Raw genomic sequence first — 26,281 nt, 5'->3', positions numbered from 1 at the left:
CTCTGATTCATATGTTTCAGCTACCTCTAATACTGCAACATACAGAAGCCCTGTTCCATATAATAGCATACAGATAGAAATGTGAAAGATCAGGGGCACTATTTGTAATTTAATATTCACCAAAATCACCTACTTCATGTCTTCCCTTTCAAACGAGACTAGATCTTTAATTTCAAACCAGCAGAGGCACAAAATAAGGAAGATTTTCATTGAGAACGCATTGATTTGGCAGGTGTTCGAGCTCACTTTGAATAATAATAGCTGCAATGGTTTATTCATGCCTTTTACGAGAGAGGAGAGCGAGGAGAGCAAGGAGAGAGAAGAGAGCGAGGAGAGAGAGGAGAGCGAGGAGAGAGAGGAGAGATCTACCAGATGGAGTCAGAAACCTTCAGCGAGGAGAGAGAGAGGAGAGAGAGGAGAGAGAGGAGAGAGAGAGAGGAGAGCGAGGAGAGAGAGAGGAGAGCGAGGAGAGAGAGAGGAGAGCGAGGAGAGAGAGGAGAGATCTACCAGATGGAGTCAGAAACCTTCAGCGAGGAGAGAGAGAGGAGAGCGAGGAGAGAGAGGAGAGAGAGAGGAGCGAGAGGAGAGAGAGAGGAGAGAGAGAAGAGAGCGAGGAGAGAGAGAGGAGAGAGAGAGGAGAGATCTACCAGATGGAGTCAGAAACCTTCAGCGAAGAGATCACTCAGGGATAAGCAACGAAGCTTTAGCAGCAGTGTGAAGGAGATCACTCAGGGATAAACAACGAAGCTTTAGCAGCAGTGTGAAGGAGATCACTCAGGGATAAGCAACGAAGCTTTAGCAGCAGTGTGAAGGAGATCACTCAGGGATAAGCAACGAAGCTTTAGCAGCAGTGTGAAGGAGATCACTCAGGGATAAGCAACGAAGCTTTAGCAGCAGTGTGAAGGAGATCACTCAGGGATAAGCAACGAAGCTTTAGCAGCAGTGTGAAGGAGAGGGCGGAGCTTACCTACCTTTTATTGGACGTGACAGAATACACCAACATGTAGCCGTTGATGTCTATGGAGTAGGTCTGTGGGAAAATGGAGTATTCATCCTGCCAGAGAGAAAGGGGCCTTTTGTGGAAGGATTCATCAAACATCAGAGATAGAATGTCTACTCTACAATGGGAAAAATTAGGAAATGTAGCTACTGTATGTGGAATGAGGCTGTATGTGGAATGAGGCTGTATGTGGAATGAGGCTGAATGAGGCTGAATAAGGATGTCAATGGAGACCTAATCTACACCTGGTCTAATCCACCCTGCACCTGGTCTAATCCACCCTGCACCTGGTCTAATCCACCCTGCACCTGGTCTAATCTACCCTACACCTGGTCTAATCTACCCTACACCTGGTCTAATCTACCCTACACCTGGTCTAATCTACCCTACACCTGGTCTAATCTACCCTACACCTGGTCTAATCTACCCTACACCTGGTCTAATCTACACTACACCTGGTATTAAAAAGAATTGATGTTAGCTCTCACAGAGTGGCCCACTGGCAGTCTGACCACAACATTCTGATGTGTGAGTAGTCTCTCCACTGGTAAGAGGGACACACCTGTCCCGCTGTGTCCACCAGCTGCAGGTGGTACTCCTGCCCATTCACTGTGATCATCTTTGTAAACGCTGAGGAGAGAGAGAAAGGAAGACAAATGAAGTACTAAAGCTGTGTTTACACTGGCACTCATTCTGATCTTTTGGTCACCAATTGGTCTTTTGACCAATTAGATAAAGTCTTGACAATAATTGGGGAAGAGATCAGGACTGGGCTGCCTGTGTAAATGCAGCCTTAGAGTTCCTAAGTGATTCTAGCCACCTACAGCTCAGTCAGAGGTATTCTAAAAGAAAATACAACATTTCTGGGACTGAGATAGAATTAGCAAGACAAATAGAGACACAAAGAAGGTCTCATTCATTACAATTAAGAAGGTCATTTCTCCACATCGCTTTGATGAGCCCATGACACATCATGGTGAAGCAGAGAGACAAGTAGGACATGTTGATGTGGTGCTTAGATCATAACACAGTGGAAGTGACGTGTTTAAATCAACTAGAACAGGCAGGACTGAGACACATTCTGATTGGGCTGTGACTCTAGATGACTGGAACTGAACTTCCTGCCTGCCGACGGCCCAACAGACAGAGGCTATTCCTTCGGAGCTCATGGACAAGACCACATGTACACCGCTTTCTTCTTCAAGGTGAAGATGAGTGGAGGTGGAAACCCATATCCACCTTTGTGCCTCATCACAGGTGGTGGTGGAAACCCATATCCGTGGTGGAGGTGGTTCTGTGGTGACCGGTGGGCTGGGATCACAGGGGAGCTAAGGGGGTTTGCTTCAGTGGCTTATTTAAGCGTGACACACACACACACACACATACCGAAATAGCAGGAAAGACAGCCAAATCCACATCGCTACTGTAGTATAGTAGAATCATGTTTGTAGAATGGAAGCCAGCACCATTTATAAATGGTAAGCATTCTATGTTCCTGGGCTTAGAGAAGCAGCTGAGGCCGATCAAGCGTTTCATTCACACAAAAAAAAGCCCTGGTTGGCTAAAAATAACTCGACATTCCTTTCACTGCAGGCTGCACGGATGGAAGCTCCAAGCCTTAAGACACCGTAGATACAGTAGGCAGGAACACACAGTCTACCCTAGGAGTGTTAAGCTACTGTAACATGCATTAAGCGTAAACTGTGTGTTCCGTGCTAACAAAGGGAGCAATGCCATACCAACAATGTGCGTGTGTATGTCTGACTGAAGCGTGCGCGCGTGCGTGCGTGTGAATACGTGTGTTATTGGTGTGTCTACCTATGAGAGACTGAGTGAGGTAAACCACTACCTGAAGCGCGCGTGTGCGTGTGAAGACGTGTGTTATTGGTGTGTCTACCTATGAGAGACTGAGTGAGGTAGACCACTACCTGAAGCGCGTGCGTGTGAATACGTGTGTTATTGGTGTGTCTACCTATGAGAGACTGAGTGAGGTAGACCACTACCTGGCGCGTGTGTGTGAATACGTGTGTTATTGGTGCGTCTACCTATGAGAGACTGAGTGAGGTAGACCACTACCTTCTGTCAAAACGACTGTTCATTCACAAACATCAGAAAAGCTCCCCTGGCTCTCCATGCGAATAGTCTGTAGTGGCCATGAAACAGAGTCCTCCCACACAACCCACTAATAAAAATGCTCCTATTGGAGAGAAAGAGTGTGTGTGTGTGTGTGTGTGTGAGCAAACAAGTATGTACATGGGTGTCCTTTCTAATGGTGTGTGTGTGTACTTATATATTGTATATTGTTGTTTGTGGTGTGGTTTTCATATAAGCCCTTTGGCTTCCAAACACCTGCACACCCCTTTAAATAAAAAACTTTATTTTTTAAATCTGTATTGTTCTCTATCCCTTGTTTTCTCTGGTGCAAATAAATGAATAAATGTGTGTGCTGAGTCAGCGTTGTGTGAACTTCACCATGAATGAGGAGCCTAGAGACATGCACCTGTCTGTGTGTCCAGAACTCAGCAACCTGGACGGGGAGCGCTGACGACATCACACACGCACACTTACTGTTTTCAATGGTTGGGTCATATGAGTCCACAAACTGGCCTTCCACAAACTGTATTGTCAAGGAGGATTTACCTGCAAAGAAGAAAATGGAGAATCTTCGCTGATCGATGTCCTTTGATTAACATATGTTGTAATTCATCAGCATTATAGGGAAAGGCCAAATACTCGGACTTCCTTGTGTGAACACATGGTTTGTTCCGATTCTGCTAAATGCCAAAATGCTGAGCCTGGGTTATATCTTTAGAAAACACAATGCATACTATTTCCCCATCACATTAGGCTAATTTCAAAACTGCCAATATTCAAGAAACAGAGCATAGCTCAAATGCAGGTAAAACTGGTCCTGGGCTACCATTTCTGGCCTTTTAGACAATTCCATAATATCGATGTGCCAGAATAGCAATCTTCTAAAATTACTGCATTTCTGGTATTCACTCAGGTAGAAAACAGAAAGTGGTCTTTAGTCAATAAAAATAACTCTTCAAATCAATATAAAGGGATTCTCACTGCATTCACAAACCAGTGTTTAACCTGGAGCTGTAGCACAACACACAGGATATATTACGGTACAGGACTACTATCATTAGATATTCCCACTAGTGTTGGAGTACTATCACTCCAGAGGCCTTACTCCATCTAAACGCTCCTATACAGCCCATATACATGTTGCAGCCTGTTGCTATAACAACGGAGAGTGGAGTGCTGCATGGTTGGACAGACATGAACTCTCTCGCTCTGTGGGAAAAGCCCGGAGGAGTGGAGCGTCAGAATGAATGAGAAGCTCGCTCCCATTTTCAACACTCCACTAGTCCCGCATCCATGCTGAATGATGACCTCTTGTATTCCCCGGGTGTTGAAGCTCCAGGGACACACATGCAGTTGATTGAGATAAATATAAAATAGTCTACATAGTTTGAAATGCCTTCAGATTCTTTGTGAATTCTACTTGAGGTATGTTGGGCTCAGCGAAGGATAGTCACAATGTGTAGGAAATGTACACCATTCGAACACTGTTTCAGTTTAGGTTTTAGGAGAACACATTGGAAAAGCAGAGAATCAGTGGTGGAAAAAGTACGCAATGTCATACTTGAGTAAAAGTAAAGATACCTTAATAGAAAATGACTCAAGTAAAAGTGAAAGTCACCCAGTAAAATAATACAAGTATTTGGTTTTAAATATACAGTTGAAGTCGGAAGTTTACATACACTTTAGCCAAATACATTTAAACTCAGTTATTCACAATTCCTGACATTTAATCCTAGTAAAAATTCCATGTCTTAGGTCAGTTAGGATCACCACTTTATTTTAAGAATGTGAAATGTCAGAATAATAGTAGAGAATGATTTATTTCAGCTTTTATTTCTTTCATCACATTCCTAGTGGGTCAGAAGTTCACATACACTCAATTAGTATTTGGTAGCATTGCCATTAAATTATTTAATAACTTTGATGAAACGTTTCAGGTAGCCTTCCACAAGCTTCCCACAATAAGTTGGGTGAATTTTGGCCCATTCCTCCTGACAGAGCTGGTGTAACGGAGTCAGGTTTGTAGGCCTCCTTGCTCGCACATGCTTTTTCAGTTCTGCCCATTCATTTTCTATAGGATTGAGGTCAAGGCTTTGTGATGGCCACTACCATACCTTGACTTTGTTAACCTTAAGCAATTTTGCCACATCTTTGAAAGTATGCTTGGGGTCATTGTCCATTTGGAAGACCCATTTGCGACCAAGCTTTAACTTCCTGACTGATGTCTTGAGATGTTGCTTCAATATAGCCACATCATTTTCATGACATCTATTTTGTGAAGTGCACCAGTCCCTCCTGCAGCAAAGCACCCCCACAACATGATGCTGCCACCCCCGTGCTTCACGGTTGGGATGGTGTTCTTCGGCTTGCAAGCGTCCCCCTTTTTCCTCCAAACATAACGATGGTCATTATGGCCAAACAGTTCTATTTTTGTTTCATCAGACCAGAGGACATTTCTCCAAAAAGTACGACCTTTGTCCCCATGTGCAGTTGCAAACCGTAGTCTGGCTTTTTTATGCAGGTTTTGGAGCAGTGGCTTCTTCCTTGCTGAGCGGCCTTTCAGGTTATGTCGATATAAGACTCGTTTTACTGTGAATATAGATACTTTTGTTCCTGTTTCCTCCAGCATCTTCACAAGGTCCTTTGCTGTTGTTCTGGGATTGATTTGCACTTTTCGCACCAAAGTATGTGCATCTCTAGGAGACAGAACGAGTCTCCTTCCTGAACAGGTATTACGGCTGCGTGGTCCCATGGTGTTTATACTTGCATACTATTGTTTGTACAGATGAACGTGGTACCTTCAGGCATTTGGAAATTTCTCCCAAGGATGAACCAGACTTGTGGAGGTCTACAATTTTTTTTCCTGAGTTCTTGGGAAAATCTAAAGAAATCAGCCATGTCAAGCAAAGAGGCACTGAGTTTGAAGGTAGGCCTTGAAATACATCCACAGGTACACCTCCAATTGACTCAAATTATGTCAATTAGCCTATCAGAAGCTTCTTAAGCCATGACACCATTTTCTGGAATTTTCCAAGCTGTTTAAAGGCACAGTCAACTTAGTGTATGTAAACTTCTGACCCACTGGAATTGTGATACAGTGAGTTATAAGTGAAATAATCTGTCTGTAAACAATTGTTGGAAAAATGACTTGTGTCATGCACAAAGTAGATGTCCTAACTCACTTGCCAAAACTGTAGTTTGTTAACAAGAAATTTGTTGACTCCAACCTAAGTGTATGTAAACTTCCGACTTCAACTGTACTTAAGTATCATTTAAAATTCCTTATATAAAAGATGCACTATGCAGAAATTGCTCCGCCATTTCCTGGTTGCTAAAATTCTACATTTCAATTTGTGAGACCAAACAAGCGGTCATTGTAGAAAACCCATTGTACACAATCTAAACAGCTGTGAAATATATTTTCCATATCCAAAAATAATGTTTATTCAGCTGTTTGAAGCAGGTGTACAAAAGCCAAAGTAAAAGATGTAAAAACGAAACTGCAGAACGGGAAGCATAGAAATAGCGCACAGAACAGATCTACCGCTTCTTAGACTTGCTTTCAAAGGGAATGAAAGCTCTATAACTCCCATTTCTATGTGCATTTGGTCGGCTCGCCCAAAAAGATACATATTGTTGCTTTAAACGAAACAGATGGCACCATTACGGATAGCCAGGGGCGCACTCCAAAGCACAGACATAATTTACAAAGCATTGTGTTTAGTGAGTCCACCAGATCAGAGGCAGTAGTGATGACCAGGGATGTTCTCTTGGATAAGTGCGTGAATTGGACCATTTTCCTGTCCTGCTAAACATTCAAAATGTAACGAGTACTGTTGGGTGTCAGAGAAAATGTATGAAGTAAAAAAGGTACATTATTTCCTTTAGGAATGTAGCGAAATAAAAATGGTCAAAAATATAAATAGCAAAGTAAAGTACAGATACCACCAAAAAACAAATTAAGTTCTCAGCCTGGTTTGATGAACACCATTGGAAATAGCCAACATCAGGGATCAACAACTAGATTCAGCCGCGGGCCAATTTTTTATTGAGTGGATGGTCGAACATAATTGTAAAAAAAAATTCCACGGCAAATTGAGTAATAAAATTTTTGACTAAGACAATTTCTAATCTTGATTACGTTTGGGGACATTGCCGTACGTAGCGTGCCGTCTTTCAGATGGGACGTTAAAACGGGTGTCCTGACTCTCTGTGGTCTCTCCACCTGACAGATGATGTGTGGTGAGCGTTCCGGCACAACAATTGTCACCGTGCATCACTGAGGTGGGTGCTACACATTGATGGTGGATGAGGTGAATTTCTCTTTACTATGTAAAGCGCTTTGAGTACTTCAGTTAGTAGAAAGTTCTATATAAATCCAATCAATTATTATTTGTATACAACCACATCTCTATTATGCGTTGGAATACTTTGATTTCCAAAATTAAAATCCCTTTCCAAAATAATAATACGTTTTTTTTTTTTTTTAAAACACTGCTCAAAAACAGTGGGGGGGGGGGGGGGGGGCAAATAAAACCACCCGCAGGCCCCACCAGTCGGGGAACCCTGGCCTACATAATGTTAACCCGGTTTCACACCAGTTTTCCCTTTGGTTTGCTGACGACACATTAGAAATGCATGGGGGGATGTACATCATTCTAACCAGGTTATCAAACCTGGTAGCAGTTTAGGTTTGATGAGGACACAGGGCATCCTCTGAACTATAAATAGCCCCTGCGACAAAAACATCTGAACATACAGTTCTCTCTCTGTAATTGTATGCGACCTCAAAACAATGCCCAGATGCAGGAGTTGCAGATTATGCAGTGACCTGACACAATGAGTGGAGAAACAGGAAGGAGTAGTGTATTCCATGGCACTGTACAAACCAATTTTATCCTTCCTCTTCAGTGCATTGGCTTTAATGAGGCACGAGCCAAAGCCTATGAACACAGGACATATTTAAAGATTCAGCATGACTATTACAAAGACTGGAGACATGCCAATTAACACATTTGCTACGTATGAGTCGCTGTAACGCACTGCAGGTGTCCTTTTGAGCCTTTAGTATACAGTACGACATATGCAGCATATTACAGTAGGAAGGCTGGAAAAAAATTAATAAATGGGATGAATAGCTGGAGTACAATAATATGGCAAAAAAGGTTTTATGAGGACATGAAGACAGAAAAATGGGGACATTATCAATTGTCTTTAGAATGTAGGTGAACACTGGAAATGACAGGCTGAACATTTAATCCTTATACTGTAGTCTATGGTCTTGATTTTCTTGGACTTGTCTTGTGAATGAACCAATGACTCATACCCCGCAGTCCCCGTGGTTATATCCGCGGGTTGACTCATACCCCGCAGTCCCCGTGGTTATATCCGCGGGTTGACTCATACCCCGCAGTCCCCGTGGTTATATCCGCGGGTTGACTCATACCCCGCAGTCCCCGTGGTTATATCCGCGGGTTGACTCATATCCCACAGTCCCCGTGGTTATATCCGCGGGTTGACTCATACCCCGCAGTCCCCGTGGTTATATCCGCGGGTTGACTCATATCCCACAGTCCCCGTGGTTATATCCGCGGGTTGACTCATACCCCACAGTCCCCGTGGTTATATCCGCGGGTTGACTCATACCCCGCAGTCCCCGTGGTTATATCCGCGGGTTGACTCATACCCCGCAGTCCCCGTGGTTATATCCGCGGGTTGACTCATATCCCCCAGTCCCCGTGGTTATATCCGCGGGTTGACTCATATCCCCCAGTCCCCGTGGTTATATCCGCGGGTTGACTCATATCCCCCAGTCCCCGTGGTTATATCCGCGGGTTGACTCATACCCCGCAGTCCCCGTGGTTATATCCGCGGGTTGACTCATATCCCACAGTCCCCGTGGTTATATCCGCGGGTTGACTCATACCCCACAGTCCCCGTGGTTATATCCGCGGGTTGACTCACATCCCACAGTCCCCGTGGTTATATCCGCGGGTTGACTCATATCCCACAGTCCCCGTGGTTATATCCGCGGGTTGACTCATATCCCACAGCCCCCGTGGTTATATCCGCGGGTTGACTCATACCCCGCAGTCCCCGTGGTTATATCCGCGGGTTGAAAAGAGAAAACAATGAATAAAAAAAATCCATAAAATGTATAATTCTTGTGCATTTCATATCTATAGGCTACATACATTGAGGTTTTTCATTCATTATTTATCTGGAGTTAGCGCGTAGCCTAAGCGTTAAGGCCTTACTGTAGTGTGCAAAATACAAGCCAACTGCCAAATGCTTTTGGGAACTTGGTCAGAAAAAGTAAACTTTGATCCACTGAGGCAAAAAAGGACAATTTCAGAGTATAATTCAATAAGAGAAAAGCTGCGAAATGGAGATTTGAAAATAAAGAGGAGTGCCAAAAGTCTGTTTGGGAAAGATTTGGTAAAATTGTAAAAGAGGATGAGGCGCTACACAAATTGAACAGTCACAAGACAGGGTCTTCAAAATGGCACATCAAGGGAACTGTACTGTTCAGATGGGTTAAATGTAATAGTAGCCAAGCTGAAATCTGGACACTGACTGTAGGTCAAAAACCTCATAGTCTAATATAATATTAACTCCTGCAGAACTAAGCATTTCATGCAGTAAAACAGAAGTGGAGAAATCTGATTTATTTATTTCAGCATCTTGAGAGAATGAATGTGTGGTTAGGGACCGTCTTTAAAGGTATTGTCTTCATCTGCGTCATAAAAGCTGACAGTATTTCAACCACATAAAATATGCATCCAAGCCAAAGTGCCTTAGACTGCTGCGCCAGCATGCAATTACTTGTTTTCTTCACTTCACTAGTCACTTCACTAGTAGGGTTGGGGAGTAACTGATTACATGTAATCTGCTTTACCAAAAACAAACTAATCAGTTACGTTACCAACAACAACAACAAAAAATATCAAGTCAGATTACAGATAGGCTACTTTTGAAAAACTAGATGATTACTTCTTGGACTTCTTTTAAATTCAGAAAAAATACATTGACACCTTTCTGTTTACTCAATGAAATTAAATTCAACATTGAAAAAAGGCACAAATGTAAGTTTGTTCCATCTGAATGAGTGAACACAAGTTAGACCACTATGATGACACACCAAATGATGACCACCAATCAGAGACCACTATGATGACACACCAAATGATGACCACCAATCAGAGACCACTATGATGACACACCAAATGATGACCACCAATCAGAGACCACTATGATGACACACCAAATGATGACCACCAATCAGAGACCATTATGATGACACACCAAATGCATTTGCTGGATCCTTTTTGTCTTCTTCTAATGCCTCTTAAGGGGAAAGTCATTCAGAAGTAACTGAAAGTAATCCGATTATGTTACTGAGTTTGGGTAATTCAAAAGTTATTGTTAATTATAAAAGTTTTGGACAGGTAACCTATCCACTGTTCACTAGCATATGGAATGTCATTTGAGGTAACCGCCAAATTCCTTCATAAAAAGCTACCACATTGACAGTAATACTTTTACTCTCCTGAGTCGTGACATCCCAGCTAGCACATAATGTTCTGAGAACCATATGTTTCATAAGAGCGCGGTTGTCCTATGGTTATTGTCGCACACAACCTTCCCACAATGTTCTGGGAATGGTGCAGAACAGTTGCTTAGTTTTGGAACATTCTCAGCACATTTATATGGAACTTGACAAAATAATATAAATTTTCTTGTTTTTTTTTATTCATTTAAAGTGTGGCAATATGTAACTTTTTGGGTGACCTGACCAAATTCACATAGAAATGTGAGTTATAGATCAATCATCCTACTTGAAAACAAGTCTAAAAAGTGGTAGATCCATTATGTGCGCTATTTCTATGCTTCCCGTTCTTAAGTTCAGGTTTTTGAGTCTTTTATTTTTGGTTTTGTACACCAGATTCAAAAACAGGTCAAACAATATTTTTGGCTATGGAAAATATATTTGACAGCGGTTTAGATGGTACAATGATTCTGATTAGCATATTTTGTCCCAAACTGAAATTAGGCAAACTATTATAGTTTTAACAATCAGGAAATGGCAGAGTGATTTCTGCAAAGTGAAACTAAACAAAATGTTGGTAATGTTCTAGGAATGTTCTCAAACAGTTCAGAGAATGTTAAGAAAGAACGCTCTCCTATGGGAATTTCAATACAATACAGCATAATGTTTCCACCAGGTTTCCTCATGGTTATATTTTAAGTCATGTTCTCAGAACATTTAGAAACCTTTCCATGAAAATCAGAAGAAACCATTAGTAATGTTCAAAGAACGTTCTACGAATGTTATTGAAAAACGTTCCGTTTTCAGTGTCCAAACTCTCTATCTTGTAAAGTGTGTTGGCTGTGCCCATTAATTGGCCACACCTGATCTTAATGAGTGCTTGTTTCCTTTGATATATGGTGTTTGAATAGACAAAATGGAACAGCTTTGTATGAGTAAAATGTTTTATTTTTTTTAAATGGCTTGGTATCTTTATCCTGGTGGCGCAGTGGACTAATTACATGGATAGAGAACTGAAGATCATAGGTTTGAATCTCACTGACGCCATGCTACAATAAAAAAATACATGTTTGAATGCCTAAGCAAATTCATTTCCATTTGTCCAACCTGTGCTTGGAGTTCAACAGACTAAGCTAGCAGTGTTAGTGAAAGTCTTATTGAAACATTAAGTGAACGTTTTAAAGTTATTGAAAAACCTTCAAATAACCTATGATTTCCATTCTCAGAACGTTAATAAAAACTCCCAGGTAAACTTTCACGGAACCATAGTAAAACGTTATCAGAACCTCCCTGCAACCTAAAAATGAAGGTCCCCAGAACAGGCAAAATGTTAACTTTGTTCTCTGAACATGTTTACTGTCCAGGAAACTAATTGCTTCGTTCCCAGAATCAATGGGAAACAAAAAACGTTCGTTTCCACAATTTTATGAAACCAAATGTGCTAACTGGGGTATTAAGTGCCAGCATCAGGACCGCTCCTGCTGTCCACACCTGCTGTCCGCTCCTGCTGTGGATGAACTCCGTCTTGCTAGGTACTGGCTTGCGTAACAACATTGACGTAACGAAATATAAAACATGATTTAAAGTACTGTGCGTAATGCAATTAAGTATAGACTGCCATTTAAATTGGGGATTTCAGTGGGAGGCCTACTAGCGCTGGCTACTAGATGTAGGCCTATGCTACAGTTCAACCAAATCTCTGGAGTCGTGGGTTTCCAGTGGAGTGACATTCAGCTGACTGGCTGATTCAACAACTGACCAGGCAGCGGACATTGTTGTAGCAGCCGCTAGAGAACGAGCATGCCGTTGACATCTTGCTAGTTGTATGTGAAGTTATCGTCATTGAACTCGTCTAAATAGAAACCACACAATAGACCTCGCCACCACTGAAAACGACTAAATTGCGTCTACTTACCGACGGATCTGTAGCCCAGGACGGCGATTTTACGGGATTTCGGCTGCGGCATCTTTTAGCAGCGACACTACATCAAAATGATCAAAAACTGGAACAGATCTCAAATGTTATGTTAAAAACAACAAGGACCAGAATTGTACCTGCAATTAGCTCGTTTAAATAAAAAACTATTTAGCGACAAGTAGTCACGCATCTGTATACTATACCTCACTCCCAGAGAAATATTCATAATGCCCACTGTTGGTTGGTTGAACTCACGCAGAAAGGAGGGTCTCTGTCCTCTTCTTGAGCTGTGGTTGGATACGGTGTATTCACCGTTTTTAGAAGCACGAAATTCATTGGCTCTCAAAGATTACAACGACTGGAGAATCTACTATCTACTATCGGTTCCGTTATGATGGCACTCTGACAGCAATTTCTGTAATGTAAAAACGATTCATTCTGAATACAATGAAGAAACGTAAAGAAAGGTAACTCGCGCATGATGTGTTTATGACTGTCACAACTAAATGCATCTCGAGGTTTAACTGAGTACGAACATGTGCAGATCCTTCTGTGGGTACACATCATATTGGCCTTTTTAGAAATATATAGGTGTCATATTTATTATTGACATACATTTGCAATTCGAAACAAAGCAGTTCCAACCAGAAATTCAGCAGCAGACGAGACTACATGGGCGCATAAATCTCACCTTGCATGGGTTCATTGACAATGGGTTTATAAAGGTTCTGGTCTCTGCTGCCATCTTGTGGTGCCTTATATACTTGCAGTACACTTCACTTCATATTATAGTAATGATTCCATTCACTGTTACAGAATACAACGTCGCATTGAAACTGTAGAGCGCCACTAGCGAGGAGAGGACTGACTATTGACAATCTCCCATAATTATCCCAATGATGAAGAGTGGGGTTAAATTAGGAAATATTTGGTGAGCTCACATGCTGCTGCATGCTGGGTCTTGTAGTTTCTTGCCTCAAAATATTTCTGCCATTGTACAAAGGGTATGGTCTTCACTACTAGTACTCTTCTGTATAGATTTCAATCACAATCACGTTGAATTTCATAGCACCTAACATGTACAAGCAAATTTCATAGCACCTAACAATTATGACCAAAATTCAATCAGATCAACATATTCCATGGCATGCCTCAAAGCTCAACCTTAAAGGATAATTTTGGTATTTTACAATGTAATGTTCATTACTCAGAGTAATCTATGAGCCAGAAGAAACTGTAATCCATGGCTCAGATCTCTGAAAGTAGTCTATGAGCCAGGAGAAACTGTAATCCATGGCTCAGATTTCTTTAAACAGCCACTTCAAACTTTAGCCACTGCCAGCTAAAAATAGACGAGAATAAAATCTGCACAACACAAAAAACACATATCAATAGATATGTATGTATTTGTAAGTTTGAGTAGTTTTTTTCTTCCATACAAGATAAATACAAGGCTTACAATACATCTGGTCAACATTATGCAAAAAAAGTCAAAAGAAAGTCCAAAAAAATATGACTCCAAAAAAACATGATTGTCACTCAATGTGCTTCACAAAAACGCTCAATGAATAAATAGTCTGTCCAACTTCAAATATTTACAATATTAACAATAATGACCACAATTAATTAAGCTTTGGATCTGTTGACCTGACGAAAAGCTTGGTGTGGATGTTGCAGGACGTTTTTTTCCCCTCCTGCCAGCACGACGATACTAACAGCAACCAAAGCGATGGCAGCATAAACATTTAAGATGTCACTTTCTTTCTTAATGCTGGTTCAACTTTAGCTATACATGTCAAACCGCCTCACCATATTAACAAACATTGCAAAAAAAATATATATATATATCAACAGAAATGAAAAACATGGATTTCAAACCAACATATCAACATTACGCTTATGTCGCATTTACCCACAAAAACAGAAATGACATTGATCATCCGATGAGGATTAAAAAGGCAATAAACAGGTAAGAGGAGAGCTTTTTTTGTTAAAACAATAGAGAGGGTTGGGAGATGGTGACATATGGGATATAGAATACATCAGTGTGAACTCCTGTTCAGGCGCTGTTCTGAGTGGGGGGGGGGGGGGGGGGGGGGGGGTAAATACAGTAGTGCTGTCTAGTAGAGAGGAGAGGGGTTGGGGGAGCAGGGATGAGAGGGATGAGAGGTGCAAGGGGGAAAGTTCAAGTTCAGGGTCAACGTAGCCATTTCAGAGTAGACTGGGGGAGACCCTCTCTGCCCTCTTCTTAAATCCGTAGCGGTGCGATGGCACCACCCTGTCCCGTAGCGGTGCGATGGCACCACCCTGTCCCGTAGCGGTGCGATGGCACCACCCTGTCCCGTAGCGGTGCGATGGCACCACCCTGTCCCGTAGCGGTGCGATGGCACCACCCTGTCCCGTAGCGGTGCGATGGCACCACCCTGTCCCGTAGCGGTGCGATGGCACCACCCTGTCCCGTAGCGGTGCGATGGCACCACCCTGTCCCGTAGCGGTGCGATGGCACGACCCTGTCCCGTAGCGGTGCGATGGCACGACCCTGTCCCGTAGCGGTGCGATGGCACGACCCTGTCCTGTAGCGGTGTGATGGCATGACCCTGTCCCGTATCGGTGCGATGGCACGACCCTGTCCCGTAGCGGTGTGATGGCACGACCCTGTCCCGTAGCGGTGTGATGGCACGACCCTGTCCCGTGCCCAGCGGAACACAGCACTTCATTTCTGTCCTCCAGTTACCAACATTCACTCAGGTTTAAGAGACTGTGTCAAGGGAAGCTGTGAGGGCTGTGGTGCGGGGGCTTGAAGGGGGTAGGACAGATGAGGGGAGCAGCTTTCAGCACAGCTAACCAGAATTCAAGTACTCCAGTGCCACCTCATAGCAGAACTTGTATTGATCCTGTGAAAGAATGGGAAGAAGAGTACATCAATGACAGTGACTGGACCAGACGTGGCTGAATTGACTTGGCCTTTAAATACTGCATTATAATGCCTGTGCGATTCACAATCACAGTGCTATTTTCTCCTTATTCAAAATGTCAACAGCAATTTTCTGGAGTCAAGTTCAACCGACTTTGGCAGCACAACTTGTCCCATAAGTACCCATTAGCGTGTTGTAACTGCAGAATTTGTAGTGATAACCAGTGAACCACTATAAGGGTTAGGGTCTGTATTCATAAATCATCTCAGAGTAAGAGTGCTGATCTAGGAACAGCCTAGATCTCACATCTCATGTTATTCCTTATGATCTAAAATAGAGAACTGATCCTGGATCAGCACTGGTTCTTACCAGTAAGTCGACCATGTTGGGTTTGTTGTTCCTCAGCGTTTTGACCGCGTGGAACACATCGACCGAGCGCTGATGCCGGAGCATTTCGCACACGATGCTAATTGCACCGAACGTCCCGCTACGTCCTCCACCATTCCTGAGAGAGAGAGAGAGAGAGAGAGAGAGAGAGAGAGAGAGAGAGAGAGAGAGAGAGAGAGAGAGAGAGAGAGAGAGAGGAGAGAGGGAGAGAGGGAGAGAGGGAGAGAGGGAGAGAGGGAGAGAGAGAGAGAGAGAGAAAGAGAGAGAGAGAGAGAGAGAGAGAGGGTTGGATCATAGACCTAGTCATAATATTTGTATAACAAGTCCATAAAAACCTGTCAGATTTGCAAAACATTTCCACCCCCAAATTAAGTGTCCTTTGTCCAATTTATAAAACATTACAGCGGCTTTAAGTAATGCGTTACCTGGACAAAATGTAAGCTTCATGAATGAATAAAATGATCAGTATTGTATGGTGATTGGTTCATGACATGTTTGACATAAAGCTTGTCTAAATTTCCCAATCTCTTTCTGTGCTTGTTGTTCTGGATTTTGCCCTCTAGATGGCGCCACCGTACTGCCATTCCACCACTACAGGAGGAGGCCAGGCCACCCACTGATACTCAAGTGTGTGTGGGCTGAAAGTAAGGCGGTACCGGTAAAACAGGAAGCCTATCACAATAATTAAAACAAAATGTCAAGAAAACTGTAAGCTATTACACCACTTTTTATCATTACCGCATGTCAGAGGCATGGAAAATGAGCAAATGGACTTGAAAATGGGTGCTATAGCCTACACTCCAAAATGTGATGCGGTTTGACAACACTGACATTTTGCCAAGGCAGAGATGAGTGGCCGACATAGAGACGCATGCGGACAGCAGTGGATGCATACATTCTGGCCTAATGACAATCGCCAAATGTCATCACACTTTAGTGTTTTGTGTAACATGTCTCGTTCCCTTCACCACTGTTTGGAGGCTGGTAATATGTTGAGTGGATGAACGTGCGCGGGTAGCCTAGTAAAGGAGCCCTTTGAAGTGATTGTTTGACAAATCAGATGAAAACATGACAGGTTGTGTTTATGCAACAATAAAAGGTAATAGTTAAATGAATAGTCTTTTATGACTAGACCCACAGAGATCCTATTGAATTAATAGGGATTTTATATGTAATTCTATGATTAGGTCCATCAAATGTTTTTGTGCATAGGATGTCCCGTACTGGGAAGAAATTCATTCTACTTTCACCCCTGTGTGGAACATACAGCTGGCTCTCTAAGTAGTTAGTGCTCTTCCTCAGAAACACTCCAGATGGTCAACTTTACTGTCTGAAAAGCCAAATAGCTTTTAAGAGTGGCAAAAGGAGAGTCCCAAAGTGTCACAAGTGGAAGCAGTTTGAGTTCAGTGTAGGGGAGAGTAAGTTGAGCCATTTTTTTTATATTCAGCATCACTCCGTCAAGGGAAATATAGTATTCTTTCTGACAAAGACAACTACATATACTGTATTTTAGGATGTTGTGTATCCCTGGGAATAGTCACAATTCATTTAAACATGACAGTTTTCAAAACATAGCTTGTCCAAAAAAAGTGGTCACTTAGTACAACTTACCTCCCGGGTATGGAGTAAGTTGAGCCGAGGGACAGGGAAGTTAAGCAACCTACAGATGTCTATACCGAATGGTTTTACTTATTATTTCCCAAATACAATTCAACACAAACCTAATCGCTGTTTTGTTTTCTGCATTTTAAGCATCTTGTAACACAGTCTTAAATGGATATGTCAGGATTTTGGCAACGAAGCCATCCATCTACTTCCCCAGAGTCAAAGGGACTTGTCAATAAAAATTGTGTCTCTGCGTGCTGTTTGAAGGAAGTTGACTAGCGTTAGCGCAATGATTGGAAGTCTATGGTAACTGCTAGTATGCTAGTAGATACCATAGACTTCCAGTCTTTGCGCTAACGCTTGTTAGCATGGGCTCACGAAACTACGTCTAACTTCCTTCATACAAGATTCAGAGACATCTGACTGACATAATCCTTTTAAAACCTAAAAAAATCATTTGTAGCAACTTAACACTTTTAATATAGGCCCTGTTGTTAGCTCATATCCCAGAGATAATGCCTTGCATTACACCTGGGAAGAAAACGTTTCAATATGCTCAACTTACCCCAAGGCAAACATTTGACTATATTAGCGTACAAGGATGCACGTTCATGCTCGGTTTAGGACCTCATATTGAAGCTTATAGAGTCCCCAACTGATGTATAGAACAATATTTAAATGATCTACTTTGGTTTAGATACAAGCATCATGAAACCTCTAACACAAACTAATTTGACCTGGTGAAAATCAGGTTTTTGGATCTAACTTGCTTTCCACTTTTTCTTCCTTCACAGACTCCATGAAATGATGACCTCTACCTAAATATTTGGTCAAATTATTCATTTTGTGTTTGGTTTCCTAGAAACAAGGGTGGCTCAGCGTACTGCCTTGGCTCAACTTGGGTGGCTCAACTTACCACACTCTCCCTTACGAATAAAACCCGTTTACTTCTCCTCTCTCAACTCAGGAGTTAACCTCTGTCAACCTCCACATTCCTCTGGCCTTACGCATTATCCCGGGGAATGTTTGGTCCCTATTTCCGATATAGTACACTATACGGAGGTAATAGACCGTCAGATCAGGCAGATGGACAGTGTTCTCTTTCTGACCTTTGTTTAACGTGTGTGTTGTGTGGGCTGTTTGTCTCTGGTTAGTGTGTTTCGGGGCTTGTGTGTCTGCATCTTGTGTGTGTATGTGTGTCTGCATCTTGTGTGTGTATGTGTGTCTGCATCTTGTGTGTGTATGTGTGTCTGCATCTTGTGTGTGTATGTGTGTCTGCATCTTGTGTGTGTATGTGTGTCTGCATCTTGTGTGTCTGAATCTTGTGTGTGTATGTGTGTCTGCATCTTGTGTGTGACTATATGTGTGTAGGGCTCTCTGGTCGGGCGATTGGAATCTCTCCGGAGACTAACGATAAGAGTCACGTATGTGGATGTTTTGTTTTTTTCTCCTGGACTCTCTGGCTTACAGAACGGACCGGTAAACCTGTTAAAGAGCACCAATCACAAACTACATCAACAACCACCCTGTCGTCCTCCTTCCCTCTACTTTCCAATCTCATTTCCCACCCAACTGGGGCCTCTTCTCTCCCCCTCATCTATCTCTCCCCTCCTCATCCCCCCATTTCTCTGAGTAAAGTGGGGTTGCTGAAGATAAGGAAGGGCAGATTGAGCTGAGGCAGTGGCCCACCCAGAGGCCTCTCCCACTGGGGCATTAAAAGCTAAATCTGGGCAGCATCGGGAACCACAAGCTCATTTGATGTGATTCCCTCTTGTAATTCAGATCAGCCTCTCTTCTGTATTTCTTCTATTTAGTAAGTGGAGATCACCTAGGATGGATTGCACATTTACATTCACACCGTGATATCACACTGATTCGTCTGGTTAAAAAAGTTGGCTTGAGCCAGACTAAATGGGTCAAATAGAGATAGATTGAGATTTTTGATCATTTTGAATTAAATACAGTTGAAGTCGGAAGTTTACATACACCTTAGCCAAATACATTGAAACTCAGTTTTTCACAATTCCTGACATTTAATCCTAGTAAAAATTCCCCGTCTTAGGTCAGTTAGGATCAACACTTTATTTTAAGAATGTGAAATGTCAGAATAATAGTAGAGAGAATGATTTATTTCAGCTTTTATTTATTTCATCACATTCCCAGTGGGTCAGAAGTTTACATGCACTATATTAGTATTTGGTAGCATTGCCTTTAAATTGTTTAACTTGGGTCAAACGTTTCAGGTAGCCTTCCACAAGCTTCCCACAATAAATTGGGTGAATTTTGGCCCATTCCTCCTGACAGAGCTGGTGTAACTGAGTCAGGTTTGTAGGCATCCTTGCTCGCACATGCTTTTTCAGTTCTGCCCACAAATTTTCTATAGGGTTGAGGTCAGGGCTTTGTGATGGCTACTCCAATACCTTGACTTTGTTGGCCTCAAGCCATTTTGCCACAACTTTGGAAGTATGCTTGGGGTCATTATCATGATGCCATCTATTTTTTGAAGTGCACCAGTCCTTCCTGCAGCAAAGCACCCCCAACAGATGATGCTGCCACCCCCGTGCTTCACGGTTGGGATGGTGTTCTTCGGCTTGCAAGCCGCCCCCTTTTTCCTCCAAACATAACGATGGTCATCATGGCCAAGCAGTTCTATTTTTGTTTCATCAGATCAGAGGACATTTCTCCAAAAAGTACAATCTTTATCCCCATGTGCAGTTGCAAACCCATGTGCAGTTGCAAACCGTTTTGAGCAGTGGCTTCTTCCTTGCTGAGCGGCCTTTCAGGTTATGTCGATATAGGATTCGTTTTACTGTGGATATAGATAATTTTGAACCCGTTTCATCCAGCATCTTCACAAGGTCCTTTGCTGTTGTTCTGGGATTGATTTGCACTTTTCGTACCAAAGTACGTTCATCTCTAGGAGACAGAACGCGTCTCCTTCCTGAGCGGTATGAAGGCTGCGTGGTCCCATGGTGTTTATACTTGCGTACTATTGTTTGTATAGATGAACATGGTACCTTCAGGCATTTGTAAATTGCTCCCAAGGATGAACCAGACTTGTGGAGGTCTACAATTTGTTTTCTGAGGTCTTGCCTGACTTCTTTTGATTTTCCCATGTCAAGCAAAGAGGCACTGAGTTTGAAGGTAGGCCTTGAAATATATCCACAAGTACAACTCCAATTGACTGAAATTAAGTCAATTAGCCTATTAGAATCTTCTAAAGACATGACATCATTTTCTGGAATTTTCCAAGCTGTTTAAAGGCACAGTCAACTTAGTGTGTGTAAACTTCTGACCCACTGGAATTGTGATTCAATGAATTTTAAGTGAAATAATCTGCCTGTAAACAATTGTTGGAAAAAGTACTTGTGTCATGCACAAAGTGGATGTCCTAACCGACTTGCCTAAACTATAGTTTGTTAACAAGAAATTTGTGGAGTGTTTGAAAAATGAGTTTTAATGACTCCAACCTAAGTGTATGTAAACGTCTGACTTCAACTGTGTGTGTATGCATGTATATACACACACACACACGCACGCGCGTAGCACCCTGTATTATCAGCATATTCAACAGCGTTTAAGAAATATATTACCTTCAACAGTGTTCTTGTGATCAAGCCATCAATGTTTTGTAATTATTGGTGTCGTAAAAATGTTAGCTAATGGGTTAGCAATTAGCATGTTTGACACTTTCAGTAGAAATACTACTATCAGCTTTTTGATAAGCTGTTTACGTCCCATATTATCGGCATATGGTCCCCAGTTATTGGCCACCTTACTATTTTGTTCAATTACAAGATAAATTTGTTTAATTTTGTTCAAAAAAAGAGACACCAACCTTGTATCCGAAGTGTTTACTAGATGGTTCACTAGCTAGCCTTCCGGTAAAAAGATTATTACTTGCCTGAAATCCATTGGCTATATTTCAGAGGTAAAAAGTTGGATATTAAATGTGTGGTCTGTCGCGCAGTCGAATTTTACAATGTGTATATGTTACTTTTTTTGAAAACTTAAAATCTAACTTAAATAAACTGCAATGAAAATCGGTGGTCAGCTAGCTAGAAGGGTGTCTTTAGTCGCAAAACGTACCGTTGTTTTCCAGTCCATTTAAATGTTGAGCTCGAGGTGATTTAATTCTCTAACCGCTAGAGAGTGTCCGAAGTTAGGGGGTGTCTGATGTTGGGGGGAAATGTGCTATATTTCAGCCCTATTCCTGAGCTTTACAGCAAAACAAGAAGCAGGGCTGCGGTCTTGTTTTCTGTTTAATTAGGAAGTGGGCCTTTAAATGTTGTTCTGTTCATTATGGTTCATTATGATGGCAGACAATGTTTGTGTGAGCACTGAGTGTTGTCTTCAGTATGTCACCCTTACAGATGGCTGTCAGAAGGCAGGATGAAGAGACGCAGGGCTACATCCCGATGGCAAGAGTGTAATTGATCACCGTTAGAGGATGACCGTGACATTTCACTGTCCCACCGGAGTGGTCCAGTGTTACTGTGACCCCGGTGGCATTTTGGGCGGCCATGTTGGACCAAAATTACCCATCTGATTGTTATATCAAATACCGAAGGTTCCCTTCTCTTTCCACACATTCAGGAAGTACAGAGCTAGGTTTAAGGTCTACCGTACACTAGGTGTAGGCTGAGTCATGACCGGTAGGTACTTACAGATAGGGCTGCAAAGCTACCAGTAATTTACAAAAGTTACTGGAATCTTCAGTCATTTTGGTAATTAACAGAAAATCTATGGCATTTTATCATAACTTACTTGAATAACTTTTTTTATTTGTATTTATTTATAGTAATAATTTTTTACGTGACTAAATAGCCTAATTATTGAAAAAAGCATCTAATCAACAACAGCATTATTTTCAATTAACTCTGCAACTCTTCCAACTATTGATTTTTACCACTACAACCAGTTCAATGGCAAAACACTGACATATACATATCGACATAGTGAATAAGTACAAGTGTGTAAACAATTTAAAAATATATATTTCATGCTGACATCCTCATATTAAACACCAATGGTATTCACTAAGTTAATGGTTTATATTTAGGATAATGTTTCACAGCTTTGTCATTCTATTTTAAAATCATTTTATTGAATTAATTCATATATTTGACGTGTTAAAAGGCAACAGAGGGCCAGAGATGATTAGAAAGTTTCCAGTAATACAACCGTACTTACAGACAGTGCACCACGGTGCGTCCCTCTCCCCCGTCATACTCCTCCTGCCACTTGTCCACCTGGCGGATGAGCTTGAGGAAGGAGCGCTTGGAGACGGGGGTATCGCGGTACATGGGCCAGCCCAGGAACTGGAACTGCTGCACCATACGGTACCCGTCCTGCGGCTGGAGAGAGAGAGATATGGACATGTTACAATGACTGTGTGTGTGCGAGTGGGAGGGAATGTGTGTGTGTGTGTGTTCTGTCTCTTACCCGTGCAGCGTTGTAGATGCGGAATATCCTGCTGATGATGTCCTCCTCCAGATCAGCTGACACAAACTCCACCTGGATGGGCCCGTGGCGGTGCACGCCGTTCTCCGGCCAGTACTGGGGACACAGCTGCACACAAACACACACACACTTATTGCAAACACATTTAAAATGAGACATTTGAATAAACTGAGAAGTGGCTGACAATCGACACCTTCGCTTTTATCAATGACAACCGAGGCGTTCTGAGAGACAAAGTCGCATTGTTTGAGGATTGAGGAACAACTACCTTTGAGGTGAGAAGTGAGAATTGCTAAGGCTAACAAGTGAGCATGTCACTGACTACTAGGGACTTCCTAAAATGGATTCTGTATTAAGAGCGAAACACTTTCTATTGAGCCTAATCCACAACAACAAATGAGATAGAACACAATGACACAAACTAGGGCATTCCACCATAGCAGTGTACCCTGTTTGCCTGGCTACAGTCAGACACGGGTACGAGAGGTAGCCAGCCAAGGGGGCAGTGTTGCAAGGAAAAGCTGCCACACACCATTCTTTGATCCCTGCAACATTTTGACAGACAGGGCCCCAGGCCTGAACGCCCAGAGTCAGCTTGAGGCAGACCTCTTCCCCTCCTCTCTATGGGTTTATCTAACACTGGTCTGTTCTCCTTTCTATGGGAGGATAGGGCCCCTGGACTTTTGGTAGTTGACCAAAACCATTGTCCTCATGCACTTTGTTAAATGATAAACATATGTTTTTATAGACCTCCAAATCTAGAAGGTCTGTGTTTGATGGTATCGTAAAGGTTGGCATGGTTGACTGGCCTCTCTTACCTGTGCTGGGTCTACGTCATTGAGCATCACTATAGAGGTGCAGTGGTAGTCCAGCGCCAGCCTCCAGAAGTCTTTGACCGTGTTGGGCAAGGGGTGCTGGGTAACGATGAAAGCTGACGGCTGCTTGTAGCTCTGTGGAGGAAGAGGAGCAGGAAGTCCGTCTACTAGAACAGTAGTAATCTAAATAAACGTTCTAAAGATAATGGACACATCGTCAGACTCTTGGGGTCATAATGAGGTCAAATCTCCAGTTCACGATACTATGTCTGTTCTTAAGGAGTCATGAACAGGAAATGTAATTCATTCGTTCCAGATATTTATGTGCATTATAAACTCATTCCACTATCAAAACTGCTACTACATAGCAAATCCATATCTGCTGCTATGATTACTAATGAGCATAATTGATGACACTTTATTTCCATTAAACCAATCCAGTCATATTGCTGTGTTTGACAAAACATTGCAATTGTTTTGGTTAGGTTATTTCCATGACGATGGGACGAATCAATCCAAAGCCATCTGTTTTTAATCATTTTCAATAAGGACATAATTGTTGGTGGAAGCACAGAGAAAAAGCAATAGACATTCATCAACATGATATGCTGACAGTCCCCTTACTGTTTAGGTTTGGCTTGGCTGGAAAATGGCTGGCTAAGGAACGTGGGGTGATTATTATAGAGATGGATGGGCAATTTACCCACCAGCTATTTAACCACAGGATGCCCCAGGACTGCTGAGTCACCAAATCTGATCTCTCACTCTGTATCTCTCTCACTCTGTATCTCTCTCTCACTCTGTATCTCTCTCTCACTCTGTATCTCTCTCTCACTCTGTATCTCTCTCACTCTGTATCTCACTCTGTATCTCTCTCACTCTGTATCTCTCTCACTCTGTATCTCTCTCTCTCTGTCCCTCTCTCTCTCTGTCCCTCTCTCTCTCTGTCCCTCTCTCTCTCTGTCCCTCTCTCTCTCTGTCCCTCTCTCTCTGTCCCTCTCTCTCTGTCCCTCTCTCTCTGTCCCTCTCTCTCTGTCCCTCTCTCTCTGTCCCTCTCTCTCTGTCCCTCTCTCTCTGTCCCTCTCTCTCTGTCCCTCCCTCTCTGTCCCTCCCTCTCTGTCCCTCCCTCTCTGTCCCTCCCTCTCTGGCCCTCTCTCTCTGTTCCTCCCTCTGGCCCTCTCTCTCTGTTCCTCCCTCTGTCCCTCCCTCTCTGTCCCTCCCTCTCTGGCCCTCTCTCTCTGTTCCTCCCTCTGGCCCTCTCTCTCTCTGTTCCTCCCTCTGGCCCTCTCTCTCTCTGTTCCTCCCTCTGGCCCTCTCTCTCTCTGTTCCTCCCTCTGGCCCTCTCTCTCTCTGTTCCTCCCTCTGGCCCTCTCTCTCTCTGTCCCTCCCTCTGGCCCTCTCTCTCTCTCTCTGTCCCTCCCTCTGGCCCTCTCTCTCTCTGTCCCTCCCTCTGGCCCTCTCTCTCTCTGTTTCTCTGTCCCTCCCTCTGGCCCTCTCTCTCTCTGTTTCTCTGTCCCTCCCTCTGGCTCCCTCTCTCTCTCCCTCCCTTTGGCCCTCTCTCTCTCTGTTTCTCTGTCCCTCCCCCCGGCTCCTTCTCTCTCTGTTTCTCTGTCTCTCCCTCTGGCTCCCTCTCTCTCTGTTCCTCCCTCTGGCCCTCTCTCTCTCTGTTCCTCCCTCTGGCCCGCTCTCTCTCTGTCCCTCCCTCTGGCCCTCTCTCTCTCTGTCCCTCCCTCTGGCCCTCTCTCTCTCTGTCCCTCCCTCTGTCCCTCTCTCTCTCTCTCTCTCTGTCCCTCCCTCTGGCCCTCTCTCTCTCTCTCTCTCTCGCTCTCTGTCCCTCCCTCTGGCCCTCTCTCACTCTCTCTCTCTCTCTCTGTCCCTCCCTCTGGCCCTCTCTCTCTCACTCACTCAGTGTGTGTGTGTGTGTCTCTGTCTCTCACTCACTCAGTGTGTGTGTGTGTGTCTCTGTCTCTCACTCACTCAGTGTGTGTGTGTGTGTCTCTGTCTCTCACTCACTCAGTGTGTGTGTGTGTGTCTCTGTCTCTCACTCACTCAGTGTGTGTGTGTGTCTCTGTCTCTCACTCACTCAGTGTGTGTGTGTGTGTCTCTGTCTCTCACTCACTCAGTGTGTGTGTGTGTGTCTCTGTCTCTCACTCACTCAGTGTGTGTGTGTGTTGTCTCTGTCTCTCACTCACTCAGTGTGTGTGTGTGTGTCTCTGTCTCTCACTCACTCAGTGTGTGTGTGTGTGTCTCTGTCTCTCACTCACTCAGTGTGTGTGTGTGTGTCTCTGTCTCTCACTCACTCAGTGTGTGTGTGTGTGTTGTCTCTGTCTGTCTCTCACTCACTCAGTGTGTGTGTGTGTGTGTGTCTGTCTCTCACTCACTCACTCACTCAGTGTGTGTGTGTGTGTCTCTGTCTCTCTGGCTCCCTCTCTCTCTCCCTCCGGCTCCCTGTCTGTCCCTCCCTCTGGCTCCCTCTCTCTCTGTTTCTCTGTCCCTCCCCCCGGCTCCTTCTCTCTCTGTTTCTCTGTCTCTCCC

At 43.3% G+C, this 26,281-nt stretch overlaps 2 protein-coding genes across 9 annotated transcripts in view; both read right to left on the bottom strand.

The window, feature by feature from the left end:
- The window catches only part of LOC115150267 (GTP-binding protein Rheb), a 34,595-nt gene extending 19,954 nt beyond the window's left edge, over window positions 1–14,641 (bottom strand). Inside the window, exons 1-5 of one of the 3 annotated variants that reach the window (XM_029693385.1) lie at window positions 12,765–14,641; window positions 12,559–12,646; window positions 3,569–3,640; window positions 1,563–1,630; window positions 972–1,054 (exon numbers count right to left, since the gene is read on the bottom strand). In XM_029693385.1, coding sequence (XP_029549245.1) covers window positions 972–1,054; window positions 1,563–1,630; window positions 3,569–3,640; window positions 12,559–12,610 — 275 coding nt within the window. In that variant the 5' untranslated portion in view covers window positions 12,611–12,646; window positions 12,765–14,641. The other 2 variants (XM_029693376.1, XM_029693394.1) reach the window with 2 other exon arrangements.
- Window positions 14,642–15,153: 512 nt separating this feature from the next.
- LOC115150117 (receptor-type tyrosine-protein phosphatase mu) overlaps window positions 15,154–26,281 on the bottom strand; it is a 303,522-nt gene continuing 292,394 nt past the window's right edge. For all 6 annotated transcript variants that reach the window (XM_029693071.1, XM_029693087.1, XM_029693079.1 and 3 more), the window contains 5 exons: window positions 23,750–23,881; window positions 22,914–23,039; window positions 22,662–22,825; window positions 15,846–15,981; window positions 15,154–15,455 (listed from right to left, as the gene is read on the bottom strand). In XM_029693071.1, coding sequence (XP_029548931.1) covers window positions 15,402–15,455; window positions 15,846–15,981; window positions 22,662–22,825; window positions 22,914–23,039; window positions 23,750–23,881 — 612 coding nt within the window. In that variant the 3' untranslated portion in view covers window positions 15,154–15,401. The remainder of the gene's footprint in view (window positions 15,456–15,845; window positions 15,982–22,661; window positions 22,826–22,913; window positions 23,040–23,749; window positions 23,882–26,281) is intronic.

This window comes from Salmo trutta, chromosome 2 (assembly GCF_901001165.1).
Source record: "Salmo trutta chromosome 2, fSalTru1.1, whole genome shotgun sequence".
Classification (NCBI taxonomy): Eukaryota; Metazoa; Chordata; class Actinopteri; order Salmoniformes; family Salmonidae; genus Salmo; species Salmo trutta.
This window is presented reverse-complemented; position numbering and strand designations above follow the sequence as displayed.